The 20,097-nt window shown below is 55.4% G+C and overlaps 1 protein-coding gene across 3 annotated transcripts in view; it reads left to right on the top strand.

The window, feature by feature from the left end:
- si:dkey-100n23.5 overlaps window positions 1-20,097 on the top strand; it is a 124,426-nt gene that overhangs the window by 100,556 nt on the left and 3,773 nt on the right. For all 3 annotated transcript variants that reach the window (XM_064327119.1, XM_064327118.1, XM_064327117.1), the window contains one exon: window positions 9,034-9,112. In XM_064327119.1, coding sequence (XP_064183189.1) covers window positions 9,034-9,112 — 79 coding nt within the window. The remainder of the gene's footprint in view (window positions 1-9,033; window positions 9,113-20,097) is intronic.

Here is a 20,097-nt window from a genome sequence, read left to right on the forward strand (position 1 = left end):
AAATATTATTTCAGACGTATACGTTTTGCTACCAAAACGTGAAATCATTTGTCTTTAATGAAGTCCTGTTGAACTCTGCTTACCTAGGCTGGGAGAGGAGCACTGGGAGATGTGAGGTGGTCAGGGATGTAGGCGTGAGCACAGCTGGAGCAGTGAGGCTACACAGTGTGTCATGGAAACCCATCTGTGTGAAGGACACAGCGAGCGAGTGGGACAGACTGACCAGAGGCTCTCAAGACTATCTGTTCCTCAACTCACAGCCCTGTCCTGCTCCTCTATCTCCTTTTCATGCTTCCCCTCCTTCTCTTGTTCCTCCTCCTTCTTCGTCTCCTTCGCCTCCTAGTCCTCCTCCTCCTCCTTCACCTCGTTCCCCTCATGTCCCCAATCTCAGCTGAGTTCTTTCCCTTCCGTGCACTGAAATGTACCCCCCCCCCCCACCTCCCCTTCTCCGCCCCCCGTTGATCTCCTGCACTCCCTCCCCGTCCAGGAAGGTGATTGTACCGCCGCTGGAGTGGGTGTGTCCCCCCCAGTCTCCCACCCGCCAATCCTGGCAGGGAAGCCGCTGGGCTGCAGGCGGATCACATCCCGCCGCCCCCCCCCCCACCCCCCGCCCCGGCGGAGACGAAACCGCGGGCCCTCCTCCCTCTCGCACGAACGTTTTTTTTTTTGTTCAGGCACGACGCAGACGGATCTCGCGTTTTTTATTGCCGTGGAAACCTTGCAGCTGTGCCCTTGGGCCCGAAACAAACATCAGAGTCTGGGCTGCCAAGCTGGCATTGTGTCGGCGGGCAGGCTCGGGCCGGGAGACGGTGGGCGTCGCTTTTTTTAACAAGCTGTCGGCCCGCCTCACGGAGATAAGCTCGCACGCACGCAGCAAAGCACTTGATCTCCACCCCCCTCCCCCTCCCTCCCTCCCTCCCTCCCCCCACCCTTTACCCAACATAAATTACAGCCTGGAAGCCCAAACAGTCAGACCAAAAGAACTGTCAATACGGTATATTTAGCGAGCTGCTTTCCCAGCTCCGCTACCTGTTATTAGCGCTTCTATTTTAGCGTCCCCCCGCGTGTTTTGATAGCCCTTTTATTTATTTGTTCTCCGAACGAGCCGGCAGCGCCGGGAGCCGTGAGGAAATCTTCAAATTTTTGTTTTTTCCGAAAAAAATCTTAATATAGATGGTGGTGGTGGGGGGAGCCTTCCTCCTCTGAATTGGAGACGGGGAGGAGGTGTTGCGTAGTCTGGCTTCCCCTCTCCGCTCGCGCCCCCCCCCTCCTCCCCCCCCCGCGCCGGTGCAGCCGAGCGTCATCTTTCTTCTTGGCAGACAATATCGTTTCATTACCGCCGGAGCTCTTCCCTTCCGCCGCCATCGTCAACAGGCTTCAGCAGCCTGCCCGTCCTCTGAGGACCCAGCGCAGAGCCCTGCCAAGACCCACCCCCTGCAGCCCCCCTACAGCCCCCTACAGCCCCCTGCAGCCCCCTGCAGCCCCCTACAGCCTCTACCCCTACAGCCCCCCTGCAGCCTCTACCCCTACAGCCCCCTACAGCCTCTACCCCTACAGCCCCCTACAGCCCCCCTGCAGCCCCCCAGCCCCTACCCCCACAGCCTCTACCCCTACAGCCCCTCTGCAGCCCCCAGCCTCTCCCCCGCAGCCCTACCCCTACAGCCCCCTACAGCCTCTACCCCTACAGCCCCCTGCAGCCTCTCCCCCCACAGCCTCTACCCCTACAGCCCCCTACAGCCCCCTGCAGCCCCCTACAGCCTCTACCCCTACAGCCCCCACAGCCCCCTACAGCCTCTACCCCTACAGCCCCCCACAGCCCCCTACAGCCTCCACCCCTACAGCCCCACAGCCCCCCTGCAGCCCCCCACAGCCTCTACCCCTACAGCCCCCCTACAGCCTCTACCCCTACAGCCCCCCACAGCCTCTACCCCTACAGCCCCCCACAGCCTCTACCCCTACAGCCCCCCACAGCCCCTACAGCCTCTACCCCTACAGCCCCCACAGCCCCCTGCAGCCCCCCACAGCCTCTACCCCTACAGCCCCCTACAGCCCCCCTACAGCCCCCCTACAGCCCTACTCCCTACAGCCCCCCTACAGCCTCTCACCCCTACAGCCCCCCTACAGCCTCTACCCCTACAGCCCCCTACAGCCCCCCACAGCCTCTACCCCTACAGCCCCCTGCAGCCCCTACCCCACAGCCCCCCTACAGCCACCTCTACCCCTACAGCCCCCACAGCCTCTACCCCTACAGCCCCCCAGCTCTCCCCTACAGCCCCCACAGCCCTCCCTACCCCCTACAGCCCCCTACAGCCTCTACCCCTACAGCCCCCTACAGCCCCTACAGCCTCTACCCCTACAGCCCCCTACAGCCTCTACCCTACAGCCCCCACAGCCTCTACCCCTACAGCCCCCACAGCCTCTACCACTACAGCCACCCACAGCCCCCCCAAAAGTCCCACACCCCCTTCAGCCTCACCCCTACAAACCACCCTCAGCCCCCCTGCTCATGGCCCAGGACAGGAGACAGAAATGAGCAGCACCTGTCTGCATGCTACACGAGGGAGGGGGTAGGGCGTGGGGGGTATAGAGGGTCGGGGGACGGGGGGTCTGCGGTTGGGGGCAGATCCCACACTGGGGTAAAAACGGTCTGAGCACAGCGCGGACTGTGATGCTTCTCCTGCGTTACTGGCCGAGGGATGATGTTTCTTTGCTTTTTCTTTTTTTTAAACATTTTTTTTCACAGAGCCCCCCCACCACCCCCCCCCCCCCACACACCCGCGCGGGGGTGCTGTGTGTTTTCACAGCGGCGGCGTTGTGGGTTTACGGTGGCGGCGGCGCGGCTGAGTTGTGGGTTTCGGTGTGACTGCGCGGGAGAAAGAGGGCGAGGATCGGGAGCCGGCTCTCTCTCTCTGGAGCCCGGAGCAGGATTGATTCCCCCCCTCCCCCCCCCTCCCCCCCCCTCCCCCCTCCCCCCGCCGTTTGTTCTCGTCAGCGGGGGCCGGCGGGAGGCAGAGCGCGGCGGCGGCGGCGGGAGAGCGGACGCGTTTGTGCGCGGAGGCGTTAGCGCTCCCGAGCCGGCGCTGCGTGTTAGCGTGTTAGCGCCGCCGCGGCCCGGGCTGACGGGGGCGGGCGGGAGGCAGCGGCGATAATCTGCTGTTTAATCTTTAAGCCAGAACCCCCCAGGCTCCCCCCACCCACTCCCCCCTCCCCCCTCCCCCAAAAGCCCCGCTCCTCCTGAGCAGGAAGTAGCCGGAGTTTAACCCTCGGAGGGAAGGAAGAGGCCGGGGAGCGGTGGAGATCCGGCGGGGGGGGAGGGAGGGAGGGGGGGGGGGGGCGCCCGTCGCGCTCGATCAGAGAAAGCGGGCAGGCTCCCCCCTTTCCATTAGAGCGGCCATTTCCCGGAGATCTCGTATTTCAATTAGCGGGGGCGGCCCGGCGCGGTCGCATCGACCGGAGATATTTACACAGGTCGCTGCCTTTCAACCTGCCCCCTCCCCCAGCCCCGCCCCCGGCCCCCTCCCCCCGCCCCCCGTCATGCATTTTTAACCAGGCGCTTGGGTTTCCGCCGCTCGGCAGCCCGCAGCCCGACCTCCGCTCAGACAGCCCCCCCCCACAGCCCCGCCTGGCCTGGGAAAATCAAAACCAGACTCCGAAAAAAACCCCAAAAAAAACCCCTTTCTCTTTCTTCCACGCAGAAATGTTTGGCCGGAGGTTTTCTCTGCCCACCTCTCCAGCGCTGGGGGGGGGTAGGGGGTGAATGGGAAAGCTCGTCTGTCTGGAGCGGCTCTGCTCGTACCGCGCGCGGCCCGTCGCTCCGAGCGACGCCCCCCCCTGTTAGAGCGGGACCCCCGGGGGGGGGGGGAGGGGGGGTTCCCTACGCTCGCTCGCCGCGGCCCCCGCGCCACTAGGGGTGCGCCGGCGGGCACGTTGGCGTTAGGCTGCCGAAAGATTTATGGAGCGCTTCTCTGCTTTTGGGGAGGGGAGGTGGGGCGGGGTGCGGTGGGGGCGGGGGCTCAGCTGTCGGATGAGGTCAGCGTGTTCCATATGGCGCCACAAATCCTTACTGTGAATACAGACGCACCCCCCCCCCCCCTCCCCCAACGGGTTTTTTTTTTCATTGGCCTTACGCGCTGCATGTCTGGCAGTGATCCTGGACCCGTGTCAAACACTGCAACGAGAGACAAGGGCACAGTCTCAAAGTTACAATATTTAAAAAAATAAATAAAATAAAAAATAGCGCAGATCAAACCGGCCGGAGTTTTTAACCTTGACCGCTGTTCTTTCTTTTTTCTTTTTTTACCCTCCTGCAAAGGCGAATCAGACTGAGACTGATGTCACAGAGCGGGCGCACGCCCGCCCCAATCACAATCACCGCCGGAGTCCAGTGCAGAGCTCATCAGCGGATCTGCCCCCCCCCCATCCCCCCCCCCCCCCCCCAGTCTGAAGCCTTTCGGGAGGGGCAGCTAAGGCAGAGCTCTCTGCTGCTATCTCTCCTTTCTAAAACCGTCGCCTGGCCGACCTTGGTGGGATTTCTCAGGTCTCAAGGGGCCGAATCAGTTTAAGAAAAACGTAGTTTAACCGGACATTTTTATTTTCTTTTTTTTTCTGCATTTTGCACTGCATAAAAATTGAGGTCTATTATTACTGATACTGTAAACAATTAAAATTGATAGTATTAGGACAGTGCTTCTCCATTGCGTCTAAACATTCTAACCATAGACTGTTCTGCCAGTTCACCGTTTCAATGCATAGCCTTCATTGCTATAAATACATTTTCTAAATAAAGTCAAATAAATAGGCTGCGGTTTGTGATGAATAATTAGTCTCAGGGCTGCTGCTGGGTTTCTTGAGTTCCGCTGGGTTTGAGGCCAGACTGATGGAAAAAGAGCAGAATATCTGGAGGTGTTTGGCTGAGGGACCGCACGAAGTCCGCTCTCCCGCACGAAGTCCGCTCTCCCGCACGAAGTCCGCACGAAGTCCGCTCTCCCGCACGCAGTCCGCTCTCCCGCACGAAGTCCGCTCTCACGCAGCGCCTGTGGCGCAGTGCGCTCTCCCGTCGAGGGCCGCGGCGGCTAGCCTGGCGCTGTTAGACGCCCTTACTTGCAGCTGCTCTCTCTCTCTCTCTCTCGCTCTCTGTCTCTCTCTGTCTCACTCTCTCTCTCTCTCTCTCTGTCTCTCTCTCTCTTTCGGTCTCTGTCTCTCTCTCTCTCTCTTTCTCTCTCTGTCTCACTCTCTTTCGCTCTGTCTCTCTCTCTCTCTCTCACTCTCTCTCTCTCTCTCTCAATCTGTCTCTCTTTCCCTCTCTCTCACTCTCAGTTCAGTTCAGTATTTTGTGTGCATAGCCTAAAATAAACACTGTAAATATTGCCAGAGCGCTCGTTTTAAACAGGAGACGGTTGGTTATTTTTAGAGGGAACGGGGGGAGAGGCAGGTGCTGCACAGCGACGCTCTCAGTCCCTCTCTCGCGCTCTGATCCACGCCGCCGGGAGGCGGGGGGCCCTCTCCGCACGCAGGAGCGTCCGCTGGACGCGCGCCAGCGGCGGCGTTTGAAGCGGGCCGCGGCGGTGACTCACTCCTCCCCTCTGGCCCCGCCTCCCCCCCCGGGTAGCGCCGAGCGCTTCGGCGGTTAGACGAGATAAACGGTCCTCCTCGCGGAACTTCCTTCTTCTTCTTCTTCTTTTTTTTTTCTCTCCCGCGGCTTTTGACGAAGGAACTGGAAGTGAACGAGCTTGCGCTGAACGCCGCTCCTCGGCGCGAGCGCTTCCCGGCGAAGGAGCGAGAGAGAGAGCGGCGGCTGGTTCGGTCGCAGCCCCGACCCTGTACACCGAACACTGAAACATCGCTCTCTCTCTCTCTCTCTCTCTCTCTTTCCTCTCCTCTCCTCCCTCTCACCTCTCCCTCACCTCTCTCCCTCTCATTTTCTTTCCCTTTCCTTTCCCTCTCCCTCGCTAACCTCTCACTATCCTTCTGTCGTTTCTCTTTCATTCCTCCCCCCCCCCTCTCTCTTTCCTTCCTGGTAGTGCCCCCGTGCACAGCTGCGGAGAGCGGGCCCTAAATGGCAGATCGTTATCATGCTAATTAAGCCACTTTGTAACTGCGGCTCGTCATTGCCCTGCTCATTAATGCTCCGCTCGCTTCAAATGGGATGCCATTTATTTCGCTGTGCAGGTTAAGGCACGTGTCGGGGCTGCGGCGTTCCGTCCCTCTTCGAGCCGGAACCCGCACACACACACACACGCTCCCTCAGGTTCCCGCTGTGGAGCCGGCCTTCACAAACCGGGGTTCTGTCCGGACGCATCGGCCTCTGGGACAAACTCAGCGCCGCCATTTTCCTTCTCAGCTTATTTCTTTTCTCCTGTTTCTCGGTTTTATTGGGCTTGTTTTAAATTAGCTTTGTGTGTGTGTGTGTGTGTGTGTATATATGTATATGTGTGCATTTGTGCGAGTGTGTGCGCTGCTGTATGTATGTCTGTGTGTGTGTGGGTGTATGCACGCAGATATGACTGTGTATGCAGGTTGTAAAGGTGGGTGTGTGTGAGCGTGTACATTTGTGTGGGCGTGTGTGTACGACTGTGTGTGTGTGTGCGTGTGTGAGTGCATGTGTGTACGTCTGTGTGTGCGTGTGTGTTTGTGAGTGCGTGTGTGTTTGTGAGTGCGTGTGTGCACGTACGTCTGTGTGTATGCAGGTTGTAAAGAGGCGGGTGTGTGTGAGTTTGTGTGTGCGTGCGTGTACGTCTGTGTGTGCGTGTGTGTGTGCGAGTGCGTGCGTGTGCGTACGTCTGTGTGTATGCAGGTTGTAAAGAGGCGGGTGTGTGTGAGTTTGTGTGTGTACGTCTGTGTGTGCGTATGTGTGTGTGCGTGTACGTCTGTGTGTGCGTGTGTGTGTGCGAGTGCGTGTGTGTGTATGCAGGTTGTAAAGAGGCAGGTGTGCGTGTGTGTGTGAGAGTGCGTGCGTGTGCGTACGTCTGTGTGTATGCAGGTTGTAAAGAGGCGGGTGTGTGTGAGTTTGTGTGTGTACGTCTGTTGTGGCGTGTGTGTGTGCGTGTACGTCTGTGTGTGCGGTGTGTGTGCGAGTGTGTGTGTGTATGCAGGTTGTAAAGAGGCGGGTGGTGTGTGTGTGTGTGTGTGTGTGCATGTGTGCATGTGAGTGCATGTGTGCATGTGAGTGCGAGTGTGCGTGTGAGTGCGAGTGTGTGTGTGAGTGCGAGTGTGTGTGTGTGTGTGTGTGAGTGCGTGTGCGTGTGTGTGTGTGCGTTTGTGTGTGAGTGCGTGTGTGTGTGTGAGGTTGCGAGTATGTGTGTGCTTGCATGCATGTGTGTGTGTATGTGTGTGTGTGTGTGTGTGTGTGTGTGTGTGTGAGTGCGTGTGTGTGAGTGTGTGTGCGTACGTCTGTGTGTATGCAGGTTGTAAAGAGGCGGGTGTGTGTGTGTGTGTGTGTGTGTGCGTATGTCTGTGTTTATACAGGTTATAAAGCTCTTGTTTAGAGGCGGGCTGACCCGGTGTGGGGGTGTGTTTTGGTTGGAGCTGCGCGGGCCTGATTGGCTGCGAGCCCAGGTCTGCGGCCGGGGGCGGGGGGGGGGGCTGAGCGGAGAGCCGCGCAGGTCTGCTGGCACCGCTGCGGCCGCCGCCCCGATGGCGGTAATCCCCCCACGGCCCGTAAATCACCCGGCGGAAAATGGCCACCGCGCCGCCACCGGTGCGTGAGAACGCCGCGCCTTTTATCGCGTTAATATTTCACCCGCCCGCCGAGGGGTCAGGGCGAGCGCTCCGGGGAGCTTCAGACCACCCCGCCCCCACCCCCGCCCCCACCCCCGCCCCCTCCCCCCCCCTCCCCCCAGGCTGAAGTGCGGTCGGGTGAGGTGCGGACGTGACTTCCAGCGCAGCAGTTCGGATCCTGTTGTGCTTTATTCTATTTTTTCCCCCCTCTCCCCCGTCAGAAGAGATTCCGAGCCACCCCCCCCCCCGCCCCTCTGAGGCGCTCTGCTGGGTCCGGGAGGTCACGGAGGACCTGGTGACCAGCGCCGGTCGGGGGTGCTGGTGCCGGTGCCGGGGGAGGGATGGGGGCAGGGGGTGGGCTTGCTCTCGAAACAGGTTTCCGGAGCTCAGCGAGCTTTTAAAGCAACAGCGCACATTTTCATCTCCTGGGTCTGCTCTCATCCTCCCCTCCCCCCCCCCCCCTTCTGCTAGGGATTCAGAAAGCTTAATTAAAAGCAGAGCTGAACGCCGCGGTTTGGAATTTGATTAGAGGGTCCAGATTGCGCGCGGCGGGTAAAGCGGTTTCGGTACGGCGGGACGCGAGAGATTAGAAGCCGGGGCGGCGTTTTTTGGGAAACGTCGCTGGCCAAGGGACGGTATCCGCGCTGGCACCCTGTCACCGTTTGTTTGTGGGGGGGGGGGGGGGATTCTGGGAAGCTGATGACATCATTTGGTTTCGCTATGAAGGGAGCGCATCATCGCTCAGGAATGCCGCGCATGTCAGGCGGTCTCACCCCGCGCCGTTCGCCGTTTCCGATTGGCCGCCCGCTCCTGGAAGCGATGCTCATTTTGCCCCAAGGCCACCGCATACCCCCCCCCCCCTCTCTTTTCATTCCTGGTCGTTAAACCAGACAGGGTAGTTTGTTTCAATGAAACTTAAATCTTAAAATTTAGGTCTTAAGCTAAGGTCTTAAAGCCATTACCCATGGCTGTAAGGGCTCAGCTGAGCGCTGCCATAGGTCTGTCTGTTAATGGATGTCTTATCACTTACTGGCGAGAGGGCAGTTACTTATCAGAGAAAAGGAGTTTATCTTATCGTCCTCAAGGGAGGTTTAAACAAACTTGGTGTTCTTGATTAATATTTTAGGACTTTTTTTAAATTTTCTTCTGTGAACATTTAAAGGTATTTTCACCTACAGGATTGATAGAGGACAGGAATAAACCTGTGAAGTAATGGCTATCTGTTTTCAAACAGTGGGTTTGAAGTTATGTCACTGTGTGCAATTGTTGTGAAATGTCTATTCTTCATGTCTCCCCCACCCCCCCACCCATTGACAGATGGTATGTTCCACTGTTCACCTTGATCTTCCTGATGATCTGCTGCTATGCCCGCATCATCTATGTGGCCAATAAGAGGGTGAGCTAGTTTTTCTCTTCCTTGTTGTTGTTGTTGTTGTTGCATCCAGTGGAGAAGGCTGGTCTAGACTAGGACTACTATTAAGTCAGACAGGTGTGTGTTTGCTTGCGGCAGTTGTAGAAAAGTTACATTTACAGTTCCTTCCAAAATGATTCTTTGTTCATCTTTGTCAAGGGAGTGGATTTTTTTGCAGGACACTGTCCATTTAGATTGAGGTATTTAGCAGCTGCCGCTACATAGCTTTGATCCGCAGAGACGTACATAGCTCACAGTCTTTTTTTCCAACACGCATTCCGTTTGTACAGCTGAGTATGTACTGAAGCAGCTCGGGTGAGGCACCTTGCTCACGGGTACTACCGTAGCGAACCAGCTGGGAATTGAACCTGCAGCCTCTGAGTTTCACGCGCAGTTTCCCAGCCATTGCAATACATTGCGTTACAACGTTGCCAAATTTCCTGTCTGTTTCTTGGCAAAGCCAAAGCAGAAATGCTAAAGGGTCATAGGGTTTGAAAGGTGCCTGCCATTTAACACATTGAATCTGCTGTTGGTTAGATTAAGGACAGACGTGCTGGAACTTGGGTATTGCCTTCCACACCCATCAAACTCAACTCAGGAGTGACTGGTAGCATCTGTAAGCACTGTGACTGGATCACTTTCACCTTGTACACACTAAATAGTTTGGCTTAGATTTGTCTTGAGTTACCTTATCTTCAATCAGTGCTTAGAGGTGCTGTCCATGCTGACAGGAAATAGGTGGGAGGTGTTGTCCACGCTGACAGGAAATAGTTGGGGATTGGGCTTCATTGCATTTCAGTGTGTTGGTTTCTGGGTTTCCAGTGTCCAGTATTGCAGTTCAGAACATCCATTGTCAAAGTTTTTCCCTGGTCAGCTCCCCTTAAATGAATTTTCAGAAGATGCGTCGAATTGGAATGTTTTGGCTTCAATGGTTGGGAGACAGAAGTCCAGTGTTAAGGATGCGGAGCTGCTGTTATTCTAGTGTGTGGACTGGTCTCGTGGTCTGGCAGACAATCTAGACCTTGCCCGTGCCAAATTTTTCCAATTAAAAGAATTAAATTAAATAGAGAGCAGAGTATCTGGTCTTCAAAATCTGTGGAATGGGGTCACCTGAGTTCAGGGCTGGCCTGAGGTCCCAAAGCCCGTTCGGCCTGAAGACAACATTCCAAAGTGCAGCAAGTGCTTTGTATGACCACGAGGCGCAGTGACATCACCGTGAGCTGACATCACAGCAATGACGGGTATTATGTGTCATTCTCAAGGTGCTGCTTTTTACATTATATCACTTTAGGCTGCACACCGGTGCATTTTATCGACTTTTTAGACGCGCTACCCGTCTCCATTTTATGAAGCCTACTCTGTAAAAGGCGCAAGAGGTGTCTTTTTTTTGCTGTTGCTAGACAACCGCACCCTGCTCTTATCAATCATTTGCGTGACTTATTTAACAGCATTGGCTGACTAATCTCACCCGCAAATAAAGTAGCGTCTACGTCCATCAGGGCACTGGTTCGTCATCGTGCCTTTTGGCCGCTTATTTTTGTCACGGCGGTCACGCTTCGTGAAATCGCACAACTTCGAGCGGGGCGGAAGCTGCGACCGCCAGCTTCTCCTCCGTCTTCATTTACCCGGGGGTGCCGACGGCAGAATCGAGGCCCGCCCCTCTGCTCTCGTACGATTGGACAGCGGGCGATCGCGTGACGGTGACGCGGGATCAGAGTAGGGGTCGTTTTCAGCTGCGTGCTCTCCGCGCCCCGGGCAGATGAACGCCTGTTTCCCGGTGCGCAAAACCAGCGCAGAGAGCGCCGGAAGACTCGCTGAAGATAATTATTAAAAAAGCCCCCCCCCCGCCCCCCCAGCTGTTAAAGTGCGGCCGGTGGGATCGAAGCCTTACTCAGGAACGCAGTCGTTTGGGTTAGCAAATAGAGAAAATGGCTTTTCGGGTATGGGGCTATATTACATTACATTACATTACAGGCATTTAGCAGACGCTCTTATCCAGAGCGACGTACAACAAGTGCATCAGTTCAAGGTGCAGAGGTCCAAAAGAAACACACTAGAGTGAAGTAAAGATCGTAGTGCCAGAAGTGACCACATCGATCAGGACTCCAACCCTGTAGAGTAAGCTGTTCAGCAAACAAACAAACAATCCTGCCAAGTACAAACTAGCACTGAAATCACATTCGCCTAATCAGAATCAGGCAAAAACAATCCTGCCAAATAAAAACTAACAATCTTATTAGCCTAACTAGGTACATTGAGCTAAACTATAGGCTAGGGAGCCTGTAGGCTAAATCGCGTCGCACTTTTGGTGTGCTGGGTTTTGAACGCGGGGTTTAGGTTTTAGTAAAGAAAAGGACCTTCTGCGTAGCTTTGCCGTCTGATTTGCGCTGTGCACTTCTGCGTTTGTGCCCGCTTGCCTCGGTCTGCTCTCGCCCTGCCCTTGATGAGAACGGGTTTTTCTGAGAGGAAGTCTCTTCTTCTCCTTCTCCTCTCCGCGCGTACCGTGACGCCGGAGACGGCGTCGTCCCTTTCCCGGCGAACGCGGACGAGCGCCGTCCCCTGGAAGCTGTTCTCTCCGGAACGTTCTGCGTCGTCTGAAGCCAGATCTCTTCCTGAAAAGTCACCCGGCAGCAGCCGGAACGGCAGCAGCCCCCGTCCATCTCTGACGCCTCGTGTAGCAGTGGCCAATCAGAACGTGCGGTTTGGCTGTGTGGGAGCACGCACGCCTCTGCAGCGTGTGGGTCCGGTGTGGGTCTGGCTCTCCACCTCCACCTCTTCAGCCTCAGAATGGACAAAACACTGTTCCTGCGAAAGGGGTGAAGTCCGCAGTGTGTGTGTGTGTGTGTGTCTGCCTGCGTGTGTGTGTGTGTGTGTGTCTGCGTGTGTGTGTCTGCATGTGTGTGTGTGTGCGTGTGTGTGTGTGCGTGTGTGTGTGCGTGTGTGCGTGCGTGTGTGTGGCCCCAGGAAAATATATATGCATATAATTAAGTTGATTATTTGATCAAGCAGTTAACTGTTTTGGCCAAATAAGTTATACTCAGGTTAGATTTGCATTTTATATCCAGTATGTGCTGAAGAGTTTTCACATGGCATAATGTCATTAAGACTGCACTTTGCTTGGGCAGTCTGATTACTGGTTTAACGTCCGTGAATAACAGTGAACAGAATGTTCAGGGGAATAGCTTCCGTGTTTGAATCTCTCAAGCAGAGATTGCGTCATCCACAGCACATTTTTCTGATTGTTTGTCTTTTAAAATTTTTTTTTTTACTTTACAAACCTCTTTTTGTGGAAAAAAGACCACGAAACATCGGGGTTTTATGGTGCACTACCCTCTCGCAGCGACTCTCCGTTTCACTCCATGTGCCATCTTCGTGGTCCGGGCGCAGCTTGACCTCTGACCCCCGGCGTAGCGAATGGGAGGCAGCGCTGCGTTGTCGATGTGATCCGGCAGGCGCCGGACGGAGCCGGAAATAACCGGGCGAGTCGGACGGTGGGCGCCGCTCCGCGTCTCCGTCTGGCCGTCCAATCAGAGGCGTGCGCGGAGGGAGGGAGGGAGGGGGGAGGGGGAGGGGGGAGGAGGGGGAGGAGGGAGGGAGGGAGGGAGGGAAAGCGGGAGGGGAGGGAGGGCGCAGACGGAACGCATTGATGTGCCGTGCTGATTGGCCCCCTCCCTCCCTCCCTCCCTCCCCCCTCCCTCCCTCCATCCGGCAGCGCGGGCCCTCATAAGTCATTCAGCGCTCCGTCTGGCGGATCACGCTCTCCCACAGGCGCGCTCTGAATAAATGCCATATTTATGAAGAAGCCCGTCCCTTATCTCTCCGCAGATACGGGCCGTCTCACATGAAAGAATTTCAAAAAGCTTTTGAGAGAACGAGAGATCTGAGCTGGGGGGTGGTAGAGATTGAGAAGTGGGAGGAGGGGAGGCGGGGGTGGGGGGGGGGCGGAGGGAAAGCAGTGGTAAAAAAGAAAAGAGAAAAAGGAAGCGTAATAAGAATCCTTCTTCTGCGTGCGCCCTGGCGTCCGTTGACGGCGCCGGTGACAGGTCTTTTTGTGTCGGACACCTGCTCAGGTGAGGAGCAGCAGGTGTGGCTGCTCCGAGCCCGTTACACAGCCACGCCCCCGTCAGTCTGTCGGGTCCTGCTGCCGCTGCTGTGACCCGCCCCCGCCTCTCACACACATAAAGAACACCGCACTCTCCCTCTCTCTCTATGTATCTGTTTACATAACTATTATTACTGTCTATACGTGTTTATATATGGTGTTTACGATGCAATGACAATATATTGTATTCATTTTGCAATTAGTACTTTTATCTGATAGCAATATATTTATGAAAATACTGCAAAATAATTCTGTTGGGGAGCGCTTTTAGTATTCAGATTGAAATGATCATTTCACAACAGCGTTCAAAAGATAATTTTTTAAAAAGTGCAGCGGCAGTTTGGATATTTTAAATGTCTCAGTGTCTTGGCCGCGTATTTTATTTCGGCGTGCGTTCCGTGTCCCGTTCGCGTGAGGGGCCGGGCCGCCTGGCTTCTCCCTCCCCGCCGGGGCACTGGGCTGTTTTTCGCGTCCCCTCTGAAGGACTCTGTGTGACCCGGCCCCCTTTTTATAACCTCCCGTCGGCTCGTTTGGGGGTACCGGCCCGGCCCCCCGCACGTTACCCCCGGCGACGCCGCCTCTTTAACCGATCCGCAGGAAGAGCGGAGCGCGGTCGCCGCGGGCCGCGGGAAACCATGGTAACGGCGAGCCGTCGCGCGGTCGTATCGCGGGGCCGCTCTGGGAGAAAGGGAAGAATCCGGCGCAGCCGAATTAATGTAACCCCCCCCCCTCCCTCCCTCCCTCCCCTCCCTCTCCCCCACCCCCCTCCCCTCACAAATGCTGCTGGCTCGCACCGGCGGGCGATCTGGCTCGTCCTCGCTTCGCGGTAATTCTCCGATCGATCGCGCGGGCGGGCGGGAGGAGGGGGTGGGAGGAGGGGGGGGGGGGGGGGGTGGGGGTGGGGGGTTTCGGGCGGCGTTAAAGAGCGCTCCCTCGTCTCCGCTCGGCGCGCCTCTGATCGTTTAGAGAGAAGATAATCACGCGCAGCAGCACGGGGCCGTTTAGGGGGGGTAAGGGGGTAAGGGGGGGGGCGCTCTCTGTCTCTCGCTCCGGGAGCCTCCGTGCGCGTCCCGCAGCAGCTGCCCCCCGGACGCCCCGCGTTAATTAGCGAGCGGCGATCACGCTCCCCGACGGCAGCGAGCCGCGGAAGGGCTCCCTCCCTCCGCCCCGCCCGTGCGTGCTCTGACTCCGTCGCTGGGCGAGATCGCGGGACGGCCAAAGCGTTTAAGAGAGAAACCCGCCTGGGCCGAACGCCTCCTCCTCCTCCTCCTCCTCCTCCTCCTCCTCCGCGGGGCCCCAGCTCTCCGGAGTCTGCGCTGGGGATTTTTTTTCCCTCTGATGACAGATTGCCGCAGGTTACATAAACCTGCCCGTCCGGCCCGTAGCCCCCACCCCCGTCTGATAGATCGCCGCCTGTTCTTGCAGGCAGCGAGTGGAAGCCTGCCGCCCCTCCCCACACCCCACACGCTGCAGCCCCCCCCCCTCCCCCCCCCCTGTCTGCTTTTGTGTTTTTCGGAGCCACGCTTGGGTTGGGTCGCCGGGCTGGGTCGTCGGGCGGGCCTCCCAGGAGCGCCGGTCAAATCTCCGCGGACCCCCCCGGCGCTCCCCGCACCGACCCCTCAGACCACCTCTGAGCCCCCCCCCCCGCCCGTGCAATCACTTCACTTTCCTGCCGCCACGTGATTGGACGGGATTCTGACACAAGAGCGTGTGATTGGAGGGGATTCTGCACCGCCGTGCTTCCCCGTAGATCTCGGCGGCCGAGCTCCGGGGCTTCTGGTGATTGTGACGGCTGCCCTCCCCACCCCCACCCCCACCCCCCCCCCCACCCGGGGACACAGCGCGATAATATTCTGCTTTCAGTATCTCAGCTCTGCTGTTTCACTTCTGTGCTGTGTGGATCTCCAGAACTTTTTTTTTTAAAACTGGAACTGTGTTTAGAAACCTTGTTATGCTTATTTTAATCAATTGAAAACTACTTTCAATATGAATTCATGTGCCTGTCATTAATTTATGACAAAGCCCACAAGCTTGTACAGACTGGTTCATTGTACTGCATTTTGTCATTTTTTTTCTTCAGTGATTTGTAAAAATGATGGCTTTCATTTAAAACATTTTGACACAAATTTGGCCCAACTTAATGTTCCGACGAAGGTCAGATCGTACCAAGAACTCACTGCACCGATGGCCATCTTTTTAAGTTTGGAAAAAAAAATAATAGGATGTTGCAGCGTACTGAGTCATCCTGTAGATATCCGTGCTTTCACAGGGATGTCGCCTTTTTTTCCGTCTGTGGAAGGGCTCGGAATGAGTGATTTAAAGCAGAGCCCCCCGCAGAACTGTAAACTTGAAACATTTTCCCTCCGGCAGACCGTGTTCATCGTCCGTGCGTCTTTCGTTGCTTGAGTACATTGTGCGGGATGTAACTGTGATTCTCGGTCGCTGATACGGCGGTCCGGTTCAGCATAATCGTGTCTCGTGGCGGATCGTGGGGTCAACACGCGCGCTAATGCTAACACCGTTTTTGGGGTGGCGAAGCGATGTGTTAACTGTCCCGCTGCGGAACGTTCCAGACCGATTCTTCGTCGAGTAAGATAGGGGTGTGATCGGTGCAGAGCGGGAGAGCAGGCTGAGCTATTTCATCTGAGACCGGTGGCAGGAGGGAGCAAGAGAGAGAGAGGAGAGGAAGAGAGAGAGCGAGCGAGCGAGCAAGCGAGAGATATGAAGAGTGAGAAAGAGTCAAAGGAGAAGGAGAGTGAAAGGAGAAAGTGTGTCAGGGTGATACTGGGAGAAAGAGTGCAAGTGGGAGTGAGAGAGTGTGTGTATGAGAGATAGAGACTGTGTGTGATTGAGGGTGTGTGTGAGACAGAGATACAGAGGGTGTGTGTGAGAGAGAGGGAGAGGGAGTGCGTGTGGGAAGACAGAGAGGGAGAGTGTGTGTGGTGAGAGGGTGTGTGTGAGGCAGAGAGGGAGAGAGAGGGAGAGTGTGTGTGTAAGAGGGTGTGTGTGAGGCAGAGAGGGAGAGTGTGTGTAAGAGGGTGTGTGTGTGAAGCAGAGAGGGAGAGTGTGTGTGTGAGAGGGTGTGTGTGAGGCAGAGAGGGAGAGTGTGTGTGTAAGAGGGTGTGTGTGGAGGCAGAGAGAGATAGAGAGGTTTGAGGAGAGAAGAGGAGAGAGAGAGGAGAGAGAGAGGAGAGGGGAGGGGTGAGGTGGGATGGGAGGTGGAGAGAGAGGGAGGAAGAGAGAGACATAGAGAGAGAGAGGGGGAGAGAGAGAGGGAGAGTGAGCAATAGAGAGAGGGAGAGAGAGAGGGAGAAAGGGAGAGAGAGATAGAGAGAGGGAGGGAGAGAGAGGGAGAGTGTGTGTGTGAGAGGGTGTGTGTGTGAGGCAGGGAGAGAGAGAGAGGGAGAGAGAGAGAGAGAGAGAGAGAGAGAGGGAGAGAGAGAGAGGGAGATAGAGAGGGAGATAGAGAGAGAGAGAGAGAGAGAGGGAGCGCGGCTCTCTGGGCCGTCAGCCCTGCGCTGCTCATGACTAATGAAGCACGCGCTCGGCAGGCAGCCCCAATTAGTGGAGCGCAGCGGGCCGGCCGGCCGCGAGCTCTGCGGGACGGAGCAGCCTGGGTGTTAATAATGTCCAGGAGCAGAGCCGCGCGCGCACAGAGGAGATTAGCCGCGCCTCCGCAGCACAAGAATGCTTTTATCTGAATGTGAAATTAGTCTGGCGTCAGGAGACCAGAGCCAGGGCACAGAAAGCACACAAAACGCTCTCTCTGTCCTCTGCGCTCGCGTGTAAGAAAACAAGCGTGTGTGCGTGTGTGTGTGTGTGTGCGTGTGTGTGTGTGTGTGCTGTGTGTGTGTGTGCTGTGTGTGTGTGTGGCTGTGTGTGTGTGCGCATATGTGTGTGTGTGTGTGTGTGTGGTGTGTGTGCGCATATGTGTGTGTGTGTGTGTGTGTGTGTGCGCATATGGTGTGTGTGTGTGTGTGTGTGTGTGTGTGCGTGGTGTGTGTGTGTGAGTGTGTGTGTGTGTGTGTGCGTGTGTGTGTGCGCGTGTGTGCGTGTGTGTGTGTGCGCATATGTGTGTGTGTGTGTGTGTGTGTGTGCGCATATGTGTGTGTGTGTGTGTGTGTGTGTGCGTGCATATGTGTGTGTGTGTGTGTTGTGAGTGAGAGAGAGGGAGAGAAAGAGAGAACAAAATAGTGTGTTTGTGGCAGACCGAGGGAACAAAAAGAGATTACTGTTTATTTGTTGCATTTATAGATGTATTGACAAATGAGCGTGTAGGTGGATAAGCAATTTAATATGCCGTGTGTGTGTGTCTGAGAAAAAAAAGAGACAGCTAGAGCTACAGCCAGAGTTTCGTACGGTGCGTCTGTACTAGAGTGTGCAGGAGATGGAAGCACCTAACAGGATATGAATAGCAAGTAAATAATAAGGCATGAGGCCACCCTTCTCCTTCAGAACCTCTGTGGTCCTCCATGGTATGCTGTGATGCGAGTTCTGAACGGTGTGTAGTGAGGTATTGGTCCGTTCTTCAAAGACTCCAGCGTTTGCGGAATGAAGGAGGTAGAAATCTGCTTTGCACTCTGTGCTCCAGAACTTCCCATGAAGGCTCAGTGATGTTCAGATCCGGTGAACGTGGAGGCCATGGAAGGCGTTCAGCTTCACCCTGGTGCTCATGGAATCAGTCTTGGATTTGTTTAGCACTGTGTATGGAGTTTTAACATCTTGGCAAATGGGGACGTGATGTGCGAACAGTGTTTGCCGTAGGGTGTGTCTGGCCTCATAAAATGGCTTCATATTCCTCAGCTTATGTGTGTGTATGCAGACCAATCAAAGACCCACTCAAGATGGCTGCCCATCCCATTAAAGTTCCACCACTGTGTTTCAGTAGGTAACAGCCGTTGAGGACTGAAGGCTTTTTTCCCAGGTGTAGGAAAAAGAGCGCTGCTCCCCAGACCACTGCTTTTCTCCATTGCTCAGAGGTCCAGGTTTTGTGCTCCGTGAACGAGGTCATGCCTTCGTGCATGCGCCTTGGATACAGGTGGTTTCCTAATGGCAGCCCCTGCCATAGATACCAGCTTTACGAAGCTCACCATGGACAGTTTTTTTGTTGTTGTTGTTGAGAATGGATCACAGCGGTGTTGACTGAACTCTGTGGTCATTTTTGAAGTCATTGTTTTGGGGTGTTTTAGCAACCATCTTGTTCAGTAATATAGCCCTTTCTAATTGTGATTTAGTCCTTTTTCACATGGTGTTTCCATTATTTTGTCCAAGCTCTATGTGTAGAATGCACTTATTGTCTGAGTTTTGATGTGTGTGCGCATATGTAAGCGTGTCTGTTTGTGCTTGTGTGCATGTGTGTGTGTGTGTGCATGTGGAGGGGGTGAGCAGTGCTGTGTGCTGTTGTGTGCGGTGTGTGTGCTGTGTGTGTGTGTGTGTGTGTGTGTGTGTGTGTGGCAGTGTGAGCGTTGTGTGAGCATGGTGTTGAGATTTTGTAGTGTTGTGGTTAGTGAGGTTGTGTGTGTGTGGCAGTCTCCACTCTGTCCCTCTGGGAGCTCGCTGGCTCAGATCTTCTGAGTTTTCCTCCAGCCGAGTCTGCCTGGCTCTCATCAGAAGCGTGTGTTTGGACTGAGTGCAGCGCTAAATCTATAAACACGCTCACACACACACACACACATATACGCACACACACACACACACACGCTCACACACACATGCTCACACACGCTCAAACACACACACACACGCGCACAGGTACACACACACATATACACACGCACACACACGCTCACAAACACATGCTCACACACACACACACACACACACGCTCACACACACACACACACACGCTCCGGCGGCGGGGAGCTGCTCGGCCGCCGCGCTGTGCTGTGCTGCAGCCCCCTCTGTGGGCGCGTTGGGCGCCGAGGCAGCGTGAGCTGGTTGTGAAACAGCAGATTAGCGCAGATACAGTACATAATGGCCCGAGAGCCGCGTTTCCTGTGGCCCGCCGCACGGCCGCCGCCGCCGCCGCACTGCTACCACGGCGCTTCCCTCAGATTAAAAAGCAGGCTGGCCTTGGGCCGGGCGCACGCATCGCTCTGCTGCTCGAGCCTTTCATAAGCGCCTGGGCTTCCTCTGCCCTGTCCGCAGCCAATTAGAAGTGCGCTTCAAGTGAATTACCACTCTTAACTGTTTGTGTTGTTCCTTTTTTTATTTTATTTTGTTTTTGTTTTCAAGAGAGCCATGCCTCAGATCATTTCCATAAGTATTAGCAGTACCTAGCATTGATAGGAATGTAATGTTAGCCCGTTGATTCCTTAGATTTGTAACATTAGGTTACATTTTTTCCATCCTGTTGTTTCTGGTCACCTACTAGCCAGTTGTGCTGCTGATTGTTCGCATGCTGCTAATTGTTTACGTGTGTGTGTTTGTGTGTGTATGCATGTGCGTGCGTGCGTGCATGTATTTGTGCGTGTGTGTGCATGTGTGTGCATGTATTTGTGTGTGCGTGCCTGTGTGTGTTTGTGTGTGTGTGTGTGTTGATCCTCTCTCTCTCTCTCTCTGTTCCTCCCTGGTTGTGCTCTTTCTCTCTTTTGTCTCCCTGGTGGAGGTTGGGGGGTCAGAGCTATGCTGATGTGGGCTTCACTCTCCTCTGGAGCGTCAGGTCTTTTCACATCTGCTTCATTTGTCCGACTAGACTACGTTAGGGTTTTTGTTCCATTACTGCTCGTTCGGCTTCACGCAATATAAATTATGCCCAATTTTGCCTTTTCGTTGCACAATAGTTTTCACATCAACAAAGTCAGGTTTGGAAAAAACCCAGCCAAACAACAAATTTTTAAATTAACTTATGATAATTGGGAGGAAGTGC

This window comes from Anguilla rostrata, chromosome 3 (genome assembly GCF_018555375.3).
Source record: "Anguilla rostrata isolate EN2019 chromosome 3, ASM1855537v3, whole genome shotgun sequence".
In the NCBI taxonomy this organism is placed as follows: domain Eukaryota; kingdom Metazoa; phylum Chordata; class Actinopteri; order Anguilliformes; family Anguillidae; genus Anguilla; species Anguilla rostrata.